Source organism: Stigmatopora argus, chromosome 21 (assembly GCF_051989625.1).
Source record: "Stigmatopora argus isolate UIUO_Sarg chromosome 21, RoL_Sarg_1.0, whole genome shotgun sequence".
Classification (NCBI taxonomy): Eukaryota; Metazoa; Chordata; class Actinopteri; order Syngnathiformes; family Syngnathidae; genus Stigmatopora; species Stigmatopora argus.
Genome location: NC_135407.1, coordinates 2080345 through 2100000, shown reverse-complemented (window position 1 = coordinate 2100000; position 19656 = coordinate 2080345). Strand labels below are relative to the sequence as shown.

The 19656-nt window shown below is 44.5% G+C and overlaps 1 protein-coding gene across 2 annotated transcripts in view; it reads left to right on the top strand.

The window, feature by feature from the left end:
- The window catches only part of atxn1a (ataxin 1a), a 30601-nt gene extending 10961 nt beyond the window's left edge, over nucleotides 1-19640 (top strand). Inside the window, exons 3-6 of one of the 2 annotated variants that reach the window (XM_077591401.1) lie at nucleotides 4387-4494; nucleotides 11628-11714; nucleotides 11785-13339; nucleotides 13651-19640. In XM_077591401.1, the coding sequence (XP_077447527.1) occupies nucleotides 11861-13339; nucleotides 13651-14154 (1983 nt within the window). In that variant the 5' untranslated portion in view covers nucleotides 4387-4494; nucleotides 11628-11714; nucleotides 11785-11860 and the 3' untranslated portion in view covers nucleotides 14155-19640. Of the gene's footprint in view, nucleotides 1-4386; nucleotides 4495-9152; nucleotides 9545-11627; nucleotides 11715-11784; nucleotides 13340-13650 lie in introns of those variants that run through there. The other variant, XM_077591402.1, reaches the window with a different exon arrangement.
- The last annotated feature ends 16 nt before the right edge of the window (nucleotides 19641-19656 follow it).

Below are 19656 nucleotides of genomic sequence, written 5' to 3'. Positions count from 1 at the left end.
TTTTGGTACAAATTAGCCACATGCTAGCAATTTTAATGTAATTAACTGTACTTTATACAGTATGCAGTGCAGTTGTCAGGTGAGGTGCGAGTGGAATTATTCACTGTTTCTTTTGCACTTGAAGGTTTGTGTGTGTGTGTGTGTGTGTGTGTGTGTGTTAGTGCGTGTGAGAGGGAGGGGCGGAGTCAGGCCACTTAAAATAGCTTCTGCTCGCCATGGCAACAACAGCTGACTGCTCGATCGAGCGGAATCTCTCCATCGTATTTACTGCGTGCTTCTTTCTGGTGACTTGTTCTGTTTGCTTGCGTTGCCATGGAAACGCGCACAGCTAGGGCGGATACGGCTCCCGCTAAGGCCGATGTCGAATGCGTCAGCGCATCACCTCACAGGTTGCTCGGTTGCTCGGTTGCTCCGAGGGAGGAAGAAGAAACACCTGCTCCATCCGCTGCTTTTGAAAAGTCAAATCCCGACGTTTGTATCATTTCATGTCGTTATATGTGGAGAAAATGGCGATCGTAAAAAAACACCCATAAACTCATTTTCTGAACTGATAAAGCTGGCGGGGGTGCTGGAGCCCATCCCAGCTGAGAGCATACAAACTCCACACAGTGAGGACCCACCCGGGATCGAACCCTCGACCACAAAACTGCGAGGCCGACATGGTAACCGCTCCCTCAAACAGTCCTACTTTAAAAGTCTGACATTTTGGTTTGGAAAATACGGTACCCTTGGCAACGGGAAATTCGTTAAGCAGTCCAGGAAAAAAAAATCCTCCAAAACATTGAAAGTCGGCCATTTTCTGCCTGTTAGCGAACCACAAGTTGCCCAACATGTCTCTTTGAACTCATTGCATACATGAACTCTGTAACCCTGCCGACTGTACACCGCGCTGTTACTATTTGTAGCTGCCGTGTGTAGACGCACACACACACACGCACACACACATACGCACACGTAGACATACAGTGTGCGTAGCGAGATACGGCCGTAGTTTCATCTTGACAGATGGCGGGATCCGCCCACTCGCTGCCAGTTGTTACACAATATGTATTGTATAACACATGCGCACACCAACGCTATAAATTCGAACCGGTTTGGCAGGTCGTACTTTTTCTCGTCTGCGTCGCTCTCGTCAATGGAACTGCAAACGCACCCTCGTCGCACACTTCTTTGCGTTGAAAGCAATTGAACGCCACGGCAAAATGGAAAAGAAAATAGTTCAATTTGACTATTCTGAATTTTACAGTGTACCAAAAATAGCTAAAAAGAGCTCATTTAAACAAATATAAAATCAAATATCAATCAAAAATATAATCCTTTATATGGCACTAATACATTTCATTAGCTGCCATTGACACCGTGAGACGTCCAATAATCGTTAAAACCAAAAGTCCCATTATTTGTTCTTGTGTTGAACACAAACATGCAAATTCAATTAGGCCTTGTGACCTTTGACTTTACACCCAAAACATAATCTCCCCTTCCTAAATTCAAATTGACCTTTGACCTCATGGCCCAAAATGGAATCACTATCTGTTTGTTTGTTGTTGTTATTTGTGCACTTTGTATAATGACAATAAAAACATTCAATTCAATAATATATGACAAAAATATAATATATAAAATATAATCATAAGTTCAAATTGACCTTTGACCTCATGGCCCAAAATGGAATCACCTGTCTGTTTATTTGTTGATGTTGTTTGTGCACGTTGTATAATGACAATAAAATCATTCAATTCAATAATATATGACAAAAATATAATCATAAGTTCAAATTGACCTTTGACATCATGGCCCAAAATGGAATCACCTATCAGTTTGTTTGTTGTTGTTATTTGTGCACTTTGTATAATGACAATAAAAGCATTCACTTCAATGATATATCACAAAAGTATAATATATAAAATATAATCCTAAATTCAAATTGACCTTTCTTAAGCGTTTGTATGAACTCATCACGTGGCACACTTGTCTTTGCCCTTGTAAAAAATGTGTGAGATCACACTCTCCCATAAAGCTGATGGCGGGCGGGAAGCCTTCGCTTGGACGGCCAGCCAGCGCCCTTCTCTAGTAATGATGTCATAGCTTTTTCTCACGAACACGCCTGCGGCCGCAACGCCGCTTGGGGTTACTCAAGGTCATGGTGCGCTCAATCCATCGCCAGCGCGCACACCGTGACGGACGCCGGACGTTAGTTTCGTGTTTTTGTCGATGTCCGCCTCATGTGACTTTACACCGCATTTGCAGTGGTAGATTCAGGTTCTTCTGTTAAAAACGGCGTTCAACAGGCTTCCCTTTTGAGTCGTTTTGTTTTGAAAAATGCATCATTTTGGAAAAAGAAGTTACCGAACAGTATATTGTGAAATAAGTTGTTAAAGTAAAAATTATACGTGTCCAACGTGATAAACTTCTGAAAAAGAATGATTTACTCAGTCAATAATAATGATAATAAACAGACACAAATTCTGAGGAATTTATTTCTTTTCGCAGATTAGGAAATGGGCTGATGGGGAAAAAAAAATCAACACTATAATTCTTGGGGAAAAAAAAACGAGTGGCATATTGTAAACAAAGGAGATGAAGTGTTCTTATGAAGCAAACATTTTTCCAGTGAAAAAGAACGAGGTTTCCTCCTCCTCCCATCGTGGAATGAGAGTTATGTGGAAGGCGAGGAAAAGTAGGGCTGCGGTGGAGGAAGGCATTTCCTGTATGTTACAACCTCTCTCACACACGGAGTTGCACGCACGCCAAGCAAACAGCTGTCAGACACGACGTCAGCCCGCAAAGCCTCGGTGGGGAGAGGGTGACGGGAAAAAGTCCTAGTTTTCCTGAAGGCGCCACTGGCGCTGTTATATTTTCCACTCTGGTGCGTTTAGGGTCCTCGTGTTGATTTCAGACTTGTAGAGCAAGTTCTTTTATGAATGCCAAGTGTGACATATGACTAATTTTGGTCACTTTATGAAGGCCTCGTGTACGCATAAGTACACATTACATTTTGTGGTCTCAATATTAACCTTTTTTGTAATGGGTTATTTTTTTTAGGCTATAGTTATCTGAACATTTTATGCTAACAGGTGCTAATTTAGCCTGTTCACCATTTTACTGTTGTTACTTAAAGGGATGTTTGTTCCTGGTTTCTGATAAAATGAAAAAAATTGCCCTCCTAAAAATGCAAACTATGTATGTTTTTTTCTTTCTTTCTTCATTGTGTATTCTTTGGGTGGTGCGATTTATAATCCCAAAAAAATATGATAAATAGTCGAGGCTTTCACATGAATTAGTCGCTCGTTTACTCATTCGATTGCAGCCATTGAGTAAATTGCAGATGCATTGATATTGATATAATAATCCTTATAATAAAAATAGCAAGTTGTAACGTCACCCCTCCAAACATGGCCGCACTGAGGCCATATTGGTAGGGGCGGTGGAAGGCGTTTTCATGCGACTGCCATGAATTGAAACAAGTATCTCCCGTAGCAGGCTAGCAGCTAACAGATGCTATCACATTGACAAAATAATGTTAGCATAGTGATGACTTCACTTTAATGTTAATGCATTGACTTTAATGGCGAAGTTGGCCCTACCAACATGGCCGCCCTGAGGCCGTGTTTGTATAAAGCAAAGGTTTTTTTACATACTTTTGCTTTGAATTGAGTTGAGCTAACTAATAGACGTCCTGTCCATTTGAAGTGGGAGCCAATGGATGAATGTCGTCGATGGCGACCAATCAGTTGCCTTCAGCGACCTTTGCTTTGGTTGACATCTGTTGTCATTTCCCAGAAGAGTTTGGAAGAAATCCTTTATCAGTTTTTTTGTACTTTTTTTTGCTGTTGCTTTTTTGGACTGGTGCGTCTTGTCTTTTTTTTCTCCACGACCCCCCCGCTGCGTCTCGCCGGCTGACTCAGTGTCGTCCTCGCGTCGAGTTTCTCTCTGCTTCATTCACGCCACCATCTGTTTGCCTCCGTTTTGTATTTCGCTCTCGGTCGCTCCATCTGTCCGGACGCCGTCGCCACCCGTGGCGTCCTCGCCGCTTTTGCTCCCCCCGTCGAGGTTCCCCCTCAGATCTGCCGAGCTTAAAATAGGGGGAAAAAGTCAACAGAAACGTGCGCAGTTCTGAGGAAAAAAAGTACAGTATTCATCAAAATGGTTGACTCAAATATAAAGATTGGACATTATTATATTATATAAATACAGAGGTGTTATGTAGGAAATTGTTCCAATTTCTAAAATATATAAATAAATACAAATAGCAGTATTGAAAATGAATAGATGAAAAAAAATGATGCTAAAATATGAGCTAAAAGCTAAAGATTTAATAATTCAGTTAAAGAAAATATATTTTTTAAAATGCCAGAGTGACATTTCTCTTCTTGTTTTTTCAAGAACCAACACATTGCATTGTGGGAAAGAAAATCCAGAAGTGCTTCTCAATGGGCCGGACCACCTGCTGACCAAACAAGGGGGTGTTGAAGTACCTTAAATTTAAATGAGGTAAGAACACACACACACACACACACACACACACACACACACACACACACACACACACACACACACACACACACACACACACTTTATAAAAAGGCTCCATATCGCTTTGCATTATTTTTAAAGATTCTATTGATAAACTCTTACTTTTAAGATAGCTAGCCAAAACTTTGTAGTTTCCGAAACGAAACGTTAACAATAAATTTCAAGAGCTGTGGCGCTAGCTTTGGGAGCCATTGACCCGCTTTTACCTCCATCTCTTTTAATTGTTATTATTCAGTTGCGGGAAAGGCCGCCCCCGCACCTCCTCCATAACGCTAACGCAAAACAAAACATCGAGTCTTTGATACCGCAATGGAAATTGCCAACCCGTCGTAAAAATCGAATCATTTTCCTCCCGTGTGCTGAAAAAAAAGCAATGAAAAACAAATATTTTGTGGATAGCGACGTCTTCATCCTGCATATAAAAACGATACGTGTACAGTGGTACCTCGAGATACGAGCTTAATGCGTTCCGGGACTGAGCTCGTATGTCGATTTACTCGTCACTCAAACGAACGTTTCCCATAGAAATGAACTAAAAACAAATTAATTCATTCCAACCCTCTGAAAAAACAACAAAAACAGTATATTGGATTGGAAAAACATTTGTATTTGTTCTAATTTGCCATCTATTAACGACGTAACAAATAACTAGTGGTTTAATGGTACTAAAATTTGACGAATTAGACTTTTTCCACGGCAACGCGCTCGTAACATAACATAAACACACACACTCAAAAATAAGTTGAATCTAACCTTACACTAAACTTAATTCTAATTTTGTTTTAAATTTTGATACCTTCTCCCGTGTTGGCTCTATTGGCCCCGCCTCCACCCTGACTTTCAGATGCAACCTATCGAGGGTTGTTTGCTTTTGTCTTCCCTTCCAAATATTCCCAAAATGATGCACACAAATGTCCTCACAATAGGATAACGCACCACCACTTGCCAACGAGAAGTAGTATGTACTCCTCTCGTATTAGCGAACAAGCTCCGCCATTCGCACTGACTAACGGGGAAAAAAAACACTGAAAAAATGCAACGCTCCGCCCAGTGTTCGTAGAGAGATTACACGAGGGAGTTAGGTATGCCCGTATATCAAAATTCGTCTCGTATCACAAGATAAATATTTGCTCAAAATTGTACTCCTATCTCAAATTTCTCTCGTAATGAATACATGGAATTAAAATGAATTAAAATGAACTTTCCATGGCCGTCACTTCAACCAAACAGTTCGCCAAAATTCAACACGCTGTTGGTTTTCTCCCACTTTTGTACTTTCGTCGCTTTGTTGGGCAAATTGCTCAATTTGCGCAATTTTGCAGCGCCCGTTAGCGATGATGGCTATTGAGAGGCAGCTATACATGCAAAAGCGTTCACGTGAACACGCCATTGTGCGCCACACGGACGCCCGTTGAGCTCGTCCTCGTTTGTTTCTATCCGGTCGACATTCCATACAATGCAGGCAGCCACTGGTTTTTGTGCCATTTATTTTTTCGGCTTTGTGACGCGGGCGCAACGCCAAGTATGGTCACTGACGACTGGCAAATTAGACGCTTTCTGAACATTGCTTGTTAAATGGTGGTCAAATTTCATTTCACTTTCTGTCCTTCGGAAAAATGTAGTTGTTACCATAATAACGCAGGTTTTACGACAAATAATAGCCTATTCATTTCAAATCGCGTTTTTCAAAAACTTGCTTTGTAGTACAATTTGTATCCAATTTTGGTTTTAAAAAAGGCTATTGTGTTTTGAGGAAAAATGTATGGTTCTTTTGAGAAAAACCTTTACTTTTTTGGAGGTTTATTACATTTTTATGTAGTTGTGAAAGTTCCTTAGTTTTGGCATGTTTAGCAGATTTCAGTTTTACAGTTTTTGCATTTTTGTGTTTACGTATTGTCCGGATTATAAATTGGATTTTTATTCATAGTTGGTTAGGCCTGCGACTAATACTCAAGTGCGACTTATATATGATTTTTAATTCTGGTTTTAGGCTATAGTTATCTTAAAAAAAACTCTGTTTAGAGATACCTATTTAGCCTTTAGCTCTTAACTTTAATGCATGTTTGTTCTTAGTTTTTGATAAAATAAAAAAATGCCCTTCCAAAAATGCGACTTATACTGCACTGCAATTTATATACATTTTTTCCCCTCTTCATAGTGCATTCTTTGGCTCACATATTACGAAAACTACAGTATTTCGAATTTCAGCGATCCAGGAATTGTGGCCGTTTTTCAGTTTTTGCATAAAAAAAACACTTTTTTTTTCCTGCTTTTGCAGCTGTCCAATTACCCACAGGCTTAAAATATTTTCCCACTTTTTTCCACCGTGTAGCCATTTACGCCTCTTCCAAAAAGACGGCTAGGTCAGTCAAAAAGCTATCCCCACGCTAGTTCTCCAGATATTTTCGAGCAATGTGAACAAGTTTCCACATTCCTGCAACGGTTATGCTCCTATTGCAATCCCAGTGCGTTTTACCCGTCCAAGGGAACAGTGCGCTATTACGAACGCCGCCCGTAATCACCGCCCGTGTCTCTATTATGCGGCCCGGCGTGTAAACATTACATAATCCCCCCATCAGCCTGCACTCGCTGAACTGAAGGCCGCAAAACAACCGGCATTTTTGCTTTTAATTGCTGCCGCTTCGGCGTTTTTTTTTCTTCTTTTTTCCTAGCGACGGTCGACGGGGGCTACTTGCACAAAGCTCATTCACAAATAGACACACAAATGAGCGCGTAGGAGGATTTGGGAGGGAGTGGAAGGGATGGGCAAATCACCGCTAAGCTCTTCTATTGCTGTATAATCCCTCAGAGTACACACACAAATACACATGTGAAGTAAAGCGGCCATTACACGCGGGCAAATGTCCAGCTCAGTAACATCGATGGCGTATTTTTGTAAAGACAAAGTTGTCCTGAAGAACTACAAGACGAAAATACTCCATTAATGGTCATTTCATACCTGTCAACTTCTGCCGATAACTGCCCTTATAAATGATTATGATTCCCCTTACAAACCCCCCAAAAACCTTACAAACACCGTACGACTCGTCGTACGGTGTTTGTAAGGTTTTTGGGGGGTTTGTAAGGGGAATCATAATCATTTATAAGGGCAGTTATCGGAAGAGGTTGACAGGTATGTCATTTCTTCAAAGATTTAATTTCAAATCGCTCCAAAATTAAAAAGGAGTGATCCAAAATGTGGATGAAGTGACTCGGGAATAGCAGAAAGTAACCCAGAAATGCCCCCAAATCAACAGGAAGTAACCCAGAAAATCATCAGGAAGTGATGCCCTGAAATCAACAGGAAATGATCCAAAATGGACGCCAACCCGGAAAGTACCCCGAAATGAAAGCATTGCTTTCCATTGACAACGACATTCGTTTACCCATCCGTTCAACAACAGCCAATGAAAATGCCACAAAATGAATAAAATGTGACAGACCAATGGGAGGAGAGCAAAGCACCTTCACGCAATTTATCCTCAAATGGTATTTTCTAGTTTATAGAAGCGCTTCCTTTAGTGAGCCAGATACTTGACTAACAAACAGGAAGTTGACCAGAGCGCTCTCTTTGTTTACTTCCGATCACTTCCTGTCTCAGAAAGAGACATCAAGAGAGTCTTCAAAAGAATTGAGAAGATTCGCAGGAAGTCTAGCAAACATAAACAGGAAGTGTTGATGTTGGTCCTCCTCCAGTGGGAATCCTCTCCGGTGGTCTGAAACTTGTTGGTGTGTGTTTGCCTTCCAAATCTCTCGGAAGTGGGTCACTTTACTTTGCGAGGCAAGTGAGCTATGCTGACATCTAGTGGCCAACTGGAGAAATTGGGAAAGATTTGAGTCTCATTAAAATACAGATTTTTATTGATTGGTTGCCTAACAGCTATCGTTTGATTTTAATTGTTGGAGATTGTTATTCTTTTTTTGTAGCTATTTAAAACAGATATTTGTTGAGAACTTTTTCATTTGTATTTTTTTATTTAAATAAAGTTTTCATAAAAGGACGACGTAAATAATTTCATTTATCTCGTATTTGTTCTTTTATTCTTCACATTTATTAAAAAAAACACATTTTAATTAAGAGAAAAATCATTGAATTCTTTAAAAAAAATATTATTATTTTTCTCTTAATGTTTAGCATCTGTAAACAGACTTGTTTCTTTCATTTTGAAAAAGAAAGAAAACAATGCTCCTTTATATTTCATTGAGGAACCCAAAACTTTATTTAAAACATATTTCAACCAGAACCATGAAGCCACAACACACTTTACTTCCTTACTCCACAGAACACACTACGGTGGGCCGACTATTGCGAAAGCCCCCCAACACGTTTTAAACAATACCCGTAAAGACAATTTCCCAATCTCCATCCTTTCTCCTCTTTGTAAGAACCGCCATCATTAGCATTCTCCGGGCGTGCCGCCAGCTGGCGTGCATCGTTTTCAGTGCGGGCGTGTATCGGCACCCTTGACATCCCCCCCCTCCCCCCTTTTTTTTAATTCAGACCTTTTTCTCCGTGAGGCCATTTTGCCCAGTGTGTGTGTGTGTGTGTGTGTGTATGTGTGTGTGTATGTGTGTGTGTATGTGTGTGTGTATGTGTGTGTGTATGTGTGTCGGGGCACTCATTCAACCCATTGCGTAAGAGACTCCGGCGCTCGGCATGCGGGTCTCCCTCCCCATGGGCGTGGGCGACTATGCGCGACCACTTTTTGGTGTGTTTTTGTGTGTGCGCAAGGGAAAGAAAAAGATTACCTGCACGTTTCATGGCAAGGGAGCTTCCTGCCGGGCTGCCAGGATTTAGCTGACTCGCCCTAAAGACGGGGTTGTGTGTCACCGCCAGCGAGACGCGTAAGAGGAAGCCACGGAACAAGTCTCGCTTGGAATGAGAGGAGGGGAAAGAAAGAAAGAGAGAGAGAGAGAGAGAGAGAGAGAGAGAGAGAGAGAGAGAGAGAGAGAGAGAGAGTGAGAGAGAGAGTGAGTGGGGGGATTGGAGTTGAGGGGCCTACTAGCGGTGAGTACTCTTCTATGTAGTATGTGAGGCCAACATTTTGGGGGTATTACTCGCTGGAGTGTGTGGAATTATTACGCACGTACTACGTCCGCCCTACTTTCTGCTGCACAATTGTGCCTCTCTCTCCATCGACTTTTTACAGCGTGTTGCCCGAGGCTTAAAAACAACACATGCACAACAACAACAAAAAAGTGCAAGTCATTCAACTTGTGTTTTTTTCTTTTTTTCTTCTTCACATTTCTAAGAAACGCATGTGAATAGGATACTTGCATAGATATTCCGTACTGCTTTGCAAGGGTCGCGGGGGGTGCAGGAGCCTATACCAGCCAGTTGGTGTTGGAGTTGGTGGCTAGCCAATCACATCGCTAAAAGGAGACTGACAGCTTTTCACGCGCACTTTCAGGCCAAGGGGGAATTTAGAGTGTTTAATCTGCCTACTGTGCATGTTTTGGCGATGTGGGAGGGAACCAGAGTACCCAGAGAAAACCCACGCAAGCCTGGGTTGAATTTGCAAACTCTACAAAGGAAGGTACTGTGTGTGAGGCTAACGTGCTAACTACTTGGCTGCATGTTATTAGTGTGTGTGGTTGAAAATAATTACAAAAAAGGATGCATGTTGGCATTGGGTCTCATAACTCATTAACTGCCTTTTTAAAAAAAAAAATCTGTTGGTAAGTTTAAATGAGTTTTTAACACATTTGGGTGTCCAATCCACAGGGAGCGGAGAATGAATGAACGTCAAACTGCTGTGAATGCTAGCTAAACTAAAAACTGCCATTATTTGACTAATCCATTAGCGAATTGTTTTGATAGTCTTATTTTTTTAAATTCAGTATTCATCTTTACTTTATCTCTCACATTTGTACATTTCTATTCTGTATTATTTCATTTATTGCTTTTGAAAATTCATTCATTCATTACTCTCTACCACTTATCATGACGGTTGCGGGGGTGCTGGAGCCTATCCCAGATGATTTACTTGTTAAAATTCATCTTTAAAACTGATTTTATTTTTAAAAAAAGCATGTTAGCCTCAGGATCCAAATTTGAGTGTAAACATCCCGCACAATGAACCCCAAAATGGCCGACTTCCTATATATTGTACGGCTGTTCTTAGTGAGATTTTTTTGTGCATCTACTCACCATAAAAAAAAAAAAAAATCCAAAATTAAAAACAGAATTCAAAATGGCATTGGGGTCTGAAATTTCAAAACAAATCCGGCCATATTTTCCCATTTACGACCGAGATTCTTAGAAAAAAAAGGTGTTTGTTTTGACACGGGATGGTGGCTTACTCTTGTCCGCTTTCCCTCTCACGCACACCCTTGAGCGTTTTGACCTTAGAAGGACAATAGTGTAGTCGTGCGTGTGCGTGCGTGAGTGTGCGTTTTCTATTTTTTTTCTTTATGCTTGGCTTGCATTCCTTTCCCTCGCGTTCTGTCATCCACGCCTGAGTCACTTGGCTGAGATCTTTGCGTGCGTGAATACGCGTGGGAGGGAAATCGAGCACATGCAGGACAGTCAGCTTGGATTACAGGTTATCTGATAACCGCACGCACGCACGCACGCACGCACGCACGCACGCGCCGATCCTCGCTGCCAAGTCAGCAACTTTCACCCGAGCGAAGGCGGGCGGGCGGGTGTTGCGTTTCATTGAAGCAAGACTCTCTCTTTCTCTAATGTAGGTCACGTCTTAAGACCATTATGCTCCGCAGTCTCCACCCGGCTGCGCTTGACCCTCAGTCTCCGCTCGGGTAACACGTCGCTCTCCCCGGCAGTCGGATTAGCCGAGCGGCGGTGTCGATGGCGGGTCAAACGGACCGCCTTATACTGCCCCGTGGGGCCGTTATTGGCCCTCCAGCTGCGTATTGGACACCACTTTTTTTAAGGAATCGCGGTCATGCTAGATGGCAATTTGCATGTGTTTTTTTTAGAGTGGTTAGCACATTTACTGGTAATGATAGACGTTGGGTTGGTCGTGTTTTGCTGCCATTGACGGCGCGAGACGTCCAATCGGTTTTAATTGCTGGTCATCTTTGAAGGATGCCAGAAAATGCTCAATTTGTCTTTTTTTTTCTTCCAGGACTGTGAGACGGGAGTCTCGCAGGGCAATGATTCCGCATGAAACGCCACACACTCGGCCTTCCGTCGTCCTCGGCGGCAGCAGCAGGTGCGGACCCCCCGCGCCCCCCAAAAAAATCCAGACCGTGGCTTAACCCCTCTTTCCTCTCGCCCTTAAGGTTAGTCAACAAGTAGGAGTGCGGAAAGTCAAAGACAGGAAAAACGGCGGAGCCAGCATCAGGAAAGTCTTGGAGGATGAAGTCCAATCATGAACGTAGCAACGAATGTCTGCCCCCAAAGAAGAGGGAAATCCCCCCGAGCACGCTCCCCTCGGAAAGCCGTTCCCCGATGCCGCCGCCCCCCGCCGCCGAGCCCCGGGCTCCCGAGAACACGCCGTGGGCGGACTCGGCCAGGAACGGGAGCGTCCACCGTAGCGGCGCCCAGTACAAGTCCTTGAGCGCCGCCCCCGCGTCCGACTCGGTGCGACTGGTCTCGTCCCTTCCCGCCCTCTACACGTCCCCCATCTCCCAAAGCCAGTTGGGGGGGACGGTCCACTACGCCCACCTGCCCCCCAACCTTCAATTCATCGCCTCGCCGTACAGCGCCCCCTACGCCGGCTACATGGGCCCTCACCTTCTCCCGCCCCCCCCTCCGCCGCCGCCCCTCTCCCCCTCCCAGAGGTCGTCGTCGTCGTCACACCCCGAACGCTCTCCGTCGCCCGCTTGTAAATACGACCAGCGATTGTCCGCCCGCTACGCCGCCGCCATGCCCCCGCCGCCCACCTCCCTGCACCACCATCACGCGGCGGGCGCGCACTACGCCGACCGTGGGACTTCCGGGAAAGAGGACGCCGTCTCGAGCTGCGGGGAGCTTCACAACGGCGGGCCGGAGCGGAGTCGGCGCTTCGGCCCCCTCACCCCGGACAAAGCGGTCAGATTACGCGACCCCTACGAGGCCCGTCGGCCGCTCCCCCCGCCGGACTACGCTCACGACCCGGTCAGGACATCCGTGGTGCTCCCGCCCGAGGAGCGGCGAGCTCCGCCCTCTCGCGGCAGCCCCGGCGGGAAGACGCGGCAGGAAAAAGGCGCCCTCCTGGGGAAAGCGGCCAATCGGACGCCTTCGTCGTCCGGCCGCACGTTCACATTTCCGCCCCCCTTAAGCGCAGACAATCTAAAAGGCGCTATCAGCCCTCTCTCGCCGCAGACCGTTATACAGACCACCCACAATTCGATGGTGGAGTCTCTCCCTACCGGTATCTACCCTCAGTCCCCGGTGATTGGCTACATAGCAGGCGCCGGCGGCAACCAACACGCGCCCATCACGTACCACGCCGGCCTGCAGCAACACGTGCTGATCACGGGGACGCAGCCGGTCATCATCCCGGTCGGCGCCCCGGAGCCCCCCGCGTCGCCCGCCGAGGCCCATCGAGGAGACGCCCCGGACGACGGCGGCGGCGGCGGTGGCTCATACCGACAAGCGCGAGCCCAGCTCCACCTGCCGGCGCTTCCGCCGCCGCAGTCTCTGCCGGCGTATTTCGTCAAGGGATCCATCATCCAGCTGGCGGACGGCGAGCTGAAGCGCGTGGAGGAGCTCAAGACAGAGGACTTCATCCAGAGCGCCGAGATCAGCAGCGAGCTAAAGATCGACTCGTCCACGGTGGAGCGCATCGACGGGAGCCAGGCGTCGCCCGATTTCGCCGTGGTTCAGTTCTCGGTGGGCGAGCACAGATCGCAGGTAAAAATGGCGTCCAAACACTAGCTTCTCGTGTCAAGAGTCAATCTCGGGGGACAATGTGGCCACAACTCACTTTGAACGTTTTTGCTGTTGTCCTTTTCAGATGCTTCCTTTGCATTCAAGTCCATGTAGATTCCACTAGTTTTTTTTGCAGATTATCGACTCCCCTTCAAATGTATCTCGTATCTCAAGGCAAAAATTTGCTCGGCATTTTTCTCGTATCTCAATTTTCTCGTATGTTGGGGCACTCGTATGTCAAAGTTCTTGCCGAATGTCAATCTATAGCGTCCAATTATTTGTCACCCTTTCAGGTGAGCGTGGAGGTCTTGGTGGAGTACCCCTTCTTCGTCTTCGGGCAGGGATGGTCGTCGTGTTGTCCGGACCGGACCAGCCGACTCCTGGAACTGCCTTGCGCCAAGCTTTCCGTGGGCGACGTCTGTATTTCACTCACCCTCAAGAACCTGAGGAACGGATCCGTGAGCAAGACTCACCCCTCGGAGGAGGTCCCCGGCTCCTCCACCCCCGATGGGGGGCGCTTCCTCCGAGCCCCCGAGACCGTCGGCGGCGGCGGAGGAGGAGTAGGCGGCCGCTGGCAGAACGGCGTGGAAAACGGCGATCTCGCGACGGGGGAAAGAGGATCCTTTTTGAGGGCGGAGCCCGGGAAAACGTCCGCCGCAAGGAAGCGGAGGTGGTCCGCACCGGAAGGTCGGCAAGTGGAAAAAGCCGAAGAGCCGCCCCTGACCTTGCTTAAACCCTCTTTTGTCCCCCACGACGTGAAAGTCACCATCGAGGGAAGGTCAAATGTTGGCAAATGAAGAGAAATTGCGATGACCCACAAAAAAGCGGGAATGCTTGCTTCCCTTTTGGTTTTGCGTCACCTCCAGGACTGTCCCGTGGAGACCGAAAACCTACAAATTCTATCACTCGCAATCTGTGCAGTTTTTCCACACGAAATGGCCGGCGTTAGCAGCACATGTCGTTAGCTTAGCTTTTAGCCTTTTGGTCGAGTTTTGATCCGTCATATTCTTCGGTTTGGCCAGGTTTAAATGATTGTCAAAATCGATTCAGGGGTTATCAAAAAGTCACGGGTGGAACTGTGACAGGTCAATATTGCTTTTATAAAATAGATATCAAACTTTGTACAAGTGCAAACACACTGGGGTTGGAGAATGTTCGTGTTTGGCGATGAAATTTTACTTTATATTTTTGTAACCCGATGGAAAGAGGCGGTCCGCGAGGAGTTTGGCTTTTGCTTCTTTTTAAATGTAGTACTGTACGTTTGTCGAGGGGCCGGAACAAGTAGCAGCAGCAGCACTTTGGCGAGCGACGCGCGGCGGGGGGCCAAGTCGTCTGGGGTTTTTTTTTGTTTTTGTTTTCGTTTTGGTCCCGCCGATGTGCCTCAAAAAAGACGGAGGAATTTTGATGACGAAAAGCTCGCGGCGGGGCGAGTTTTGAAGGATGTCTTTGTATTTGTGCGCAAAATGTCTGTCTTTCCAAACACATCAAGTCAAAAGCCATCCCTCTGATTGGATGGATGTAGTACTGTATTCGTGCTGCGGGTGGACGGGGGGCTAAAACAACCTACGAGTAATCAAGGAACGATATGTTTTGGTGCGTTTTGCGTCCCCCAGGCGGACCGCTTTTTCGACGTCACGCACACTTGTAGTTGAACAGTACAGTTGCACAGTGCTACGGTATGTGGTGTGTTTGTGTTTGTATACTGTGTATAGACAAATAATACTCATTTCATAATGATAAATAGACTGTATATGTTTAGAGAGGAAGAATGAGACAATGTCCAATGTTTCCACTTTGGAATCTTTAAAGAGAATCTTGCAGTTTGCACATTAAGAGGAAAGGAAGCGGATGTTTGGTGGGCTTTTTTGTTGTTGTTGTTGTTGTTGTTTTGGTGGACCCTGTTTTTCAGATCAGACAAACACTGGAGCAATCCCTAATTTTTGAATTATTAGCGGTCTAGTTACACAGCGGTAACTGTGCCATGAATCCATACCTGTCAATCTTGGCTAATTGCTCCCCTAATTAATGATTGCAATTCCCCTTATTAAGCGATTAAAAAAATATATATATATTTACTCAGATAGGGTGCACATAAAAGTCTAAAATTTTCTCCAAAGACGGGGGGTGCCCAATCAGTATGCACTAAATTCTGTAGATGTTGCAATATGACGCTAACACATTAACTATGGGTACATTGCTTGCTGACACGCTATATTTAGATATTAAAAAGGTGGATGTGTTAAAGGGGAATCTGCGTGCGCATATTATGCTTAAAGCATGACAATATTAGCAGTCGACGATGGCGATTTCGTCTGCTACTAGTGACCGAGACGATCCGGATTAGATCCCAAATGGACAAAATAAGATCGGTTTTACAAAAAAATGTAATTGAATTGAAAAACGTATAAGTTGACAGGTATGTGAATCACCAACATGGTACTCACGGGTTGTGGCACTCTTTGGCTCCGCCCTTTTTGGCAAAATAGTGGTCAGCTGGGAATGGATCTGGATTAAGAGTTGTGAAAATCAGGGAGCACTTAAGGGTAACATGGAAGAGGCTTAAGGGACTGAAGACCAGACAGCTTTTCACTTGGTTGGTTTGGGCTTGGGCTAAAACAACCTACGAGTAATCAAGGAGCAGTTTAGGAGGCAACTTTTGGGGACCACCTAGCATATGATCATTGGGACTTTGCAAGGAATTCCTGGGGTGAAAATTTGGCACGACCTATTGGCTTCTGTTCTGATTGTCACTTGGACCCACTTTCTACTCTTGCTTTGGGGCTTTTTTTTAGTAAATAAACAGACACGGTGGATGACAGGGTAACCTCGCAGTCCTGACATCAAGGGTTTGAGGGCCTCTGTGTGTGGAATTTTGTATGTTGTCCCTGTCCTTGGTTGATTTTCTTTGGGTACTCTGGTAGGTTGATTGAACACTCCCACTTGTTCAAAGGTTTGATAGTCGTTTGTTGATTTTTACCTTGAGACCAGTTGAGTTTGTACGGAGATAGATGGAATGATACTGATAGTGTTGATGACAGGTGCCCTGGTGGATACTGAGTGGGTTTTTGTAAGGGTAGACCATACGCCCACATAAAAAAAATCTCCCCAAAGGTAAAATCTAACCTAATTAATCAGCCTCTTGGAACTATTCAGGTTGAAAACACACTCAATGTTACCAATGGAGCCAAAGCCAAGTCATGCTAGCGTCGCTATGGTTACCTAAGAAAGCAATATCACGCACTTTGCTTGTGTATGTTATGTCCACACACACACACACACGGAATCATTCCACTGGAGTAGTTGGCAATAAATATTTCATTTTTGATCCTTCCGCAACCAAAATCTTCACGTTTAAAAAAAAAAAAAGAATCAGAATCGTATTTTTCAGGGATCTGTCCTCGTATATATGCAGTAAGTCCACGCCACCCTCGCAATGGCCCTCCTGCAGGGGGCGTGACTTTTAAATCCTCAATAACCGTTAGCTACCTTTGCTGTAAGTGGCGTAGCAAGGGGTGGGGGGTGTTGGGGGGGTCTCACTTTTGCAGAGAATTTTGATGGTGTCAGTTAAAAAAAAATGTTATGTAACTCGGGGTGACATGGTGCCAAATTAGAGCAAACCTGGGCTCTACTAGGTGGGTTTTTTTGGGGGGGAAACCTCGCGAGATGCTAGAGGGCGACTTGTGGGTCAAATTTGGGTTTTACGAGCTACCCGGGGAATCCTAGGAGTTATCTGGGGGCATCTAGAAAACACCTGGTACCAAACTAGGTCACCTAGAGAGAAAGTAGAGGGTAAACAATAGTAAACTTTGAAAAAAAGTAGAAGTACAACTTTATCAGGTGGGTTTTTTTTTCAGTCGTGGTATTCAGGGTACTTTTCCGGGATGGTTTTTGTAGGTGGTGACTGGAAACCAATAGGGTAATCTGTAACAATTTGGAAAGAGAGCTCAGCGGGGTAACCATGACGCAAGCTAGCATGCTAATAGCGGAAAACCCTCGCTACGCCACTGCTTTGCCGAGCTGCTCGTTTCACTACCTAACGTAATCAGTTTAAATCCCGAAGACAGTCGACTGTTTCCGAACGAGCGAGAGGAACCGGGGTTTTTGACTTTGATCCCCCCCCCCTTAAAAAAAATGTGCCGTCACGTGCAATATGAGACGAACTAACGTTCCCCCTTTTCCTCTGCCGCTTGTGTGCCAAGTCGACGTAGCATGGTGTTAATCGGTAGCGTGCTGGCGGGGCCCCCCGGGGGCCTTCCTGCTCTCGCGTGCGTGAATGGACAAAACCTTACTGGAGGTTCGGAGTGACAAACCTCATTGCCACGGTGGGGACCATACTTTTATATTTAGTCCAAAAAAAAATCTGAAAAAAAAAAAATACAAACGACGACATGTCAGCACTTTGGAATCTTAGTTGGGGTGGGGGTGAAAAAGTTGAGGGAAAAACAATGGAATGTAAACCTCTTTTGTTTTTTGTTTGTTTGTGTAACACCTCAAAATGTTGGACAACAGTTTTATATTTAACTCCTTCACTGCCATTGACAGGGATAGAAGTCAAATCTATTCTAAATCTTGCATTGAGTGATCTCACTTTTTACTTTTTGACAAAAACAAAAACATGCAATTTTTCACTTGCTTTGCAAAAAATCTGTATTTAGCAATGTAAAAAAATACATTTTTCTTTCCTATCGCTGTCAATGGCTGTTAGTTTTTCCCCTCTTTCTAATTTTGACTTTACAAATTTAACCAAGAGATAAAAAAAAAAAAAACTAAATTATATTATTATTATATTATAAATTATATTTTGCCCCACCTCTCTTATTTAAAAAAAAATATATATATATTTTTTTAAGTGTAGCAGTCTTGGACCGCTCGCTACTTTTCACGCAAATAGCAAAAGTGGGTCAGCGTTAATTGAAAGAGAGGAAATGTGAGAAAAAGAATTAGTTTGACCTCCGCTACTCTTTTATTTTGCACATTTGTCTAGCATAGCAAGCACCATCTTGGACTTTGTTTTATCAATGACAAAATGGCACTGACGGCGTGTTGTTTGGAACTTCCATGTGGTCGTCCTCGCGTCGTTTTCTGCTGTTTGTGTCTTTGACAACTTGCTAGAAAACCATCAGTATCTTTATTTTTTTTTCCACGACAAGCATCCTCAGCTGAGAGGATCACTTCGCTCTACTTTTCCTTCTTGCACAACCGTTTATTGAAAACGGAGACAAAAAAGAGACGTTTTCAGCTTTTTGGCCGACATTGACGGCGATCCTACTTCAAATTAGACGTCTACTAGTGATAAACTTGTTTAAACTCACGGTAGACCTTTCATCATCCTTATTAAAATGTCCTCATGGCGGCCATGTTGGTAGGGTCCACGTTCCAATCAGGGTCAATGCATTGACATTAGAATGAAGTCAGAACTAGTTTATTTCCCCACTCGATTTTGAAAAGATTAGTCTATTAACGACAAAATGTCTGCTTATTCGCATTGACGACATCAAAATAGTGTCGTCTAAGGCGCCGTTCACAAGACAACAGTAAAATAAGTGAAAACTTGTAAATTGCGTACCTTGTTGTCACAGTCTAAACAAGCAAACGTGAGTGCCTATCTGATATCTGAACTCCGGACCACTAGGTGGCGATACCAATCTTTAATATCCTGAACACACGGAATTAAAACAACAACACGCCATGTTTTCACTTAAGATTGTTGACATGTAAACGCCGCCTGAATGAAGCATAATGCAGGAAATACGTTATGTGGGTGTTTTTGTTGTGTTTTAAAATTTAACCAATATTTTTTTTGTCCATAGCGCTGGATAACCAACTCAGGCAGAAAGGAAGTTTAAAAAACAAACAAAAAAAAAATACGTGTATAGACCCACTTTTAAATGTTTGAATCTATTTCCAAGGTGGGCTGTTTGGCTTGCATAAGATGTGTACATTTATGAGAAATAATTTAAGATGACTAACAATTATGATAATGCAGTACGTATGATTCTGGAGATGTCTTTTTCTCCCCCCGCGTTCCCCTTTTTTGCCACTTTTGCACGCCGAGGAACGGGACTTGACGGCGGCTCGCAGAGGACAATGTGGCCAGCAGGGGGGCGCTGTGGTTCCCACTTTCTACTTTCTTCGCCTTTTCTTCTTTTCTTCTTCTCGTCGTTCTTTCGCCACGAGGAGAGCTCGTGGCTGTCTGTATTTGACGTATGTGTACAAATGCACCTCTTTGAAAACAAAATGAAATCTTGACATATCGGAAATAAACGGGCACTTTGTGTTTGTGGGGGGTTTCCAACGTT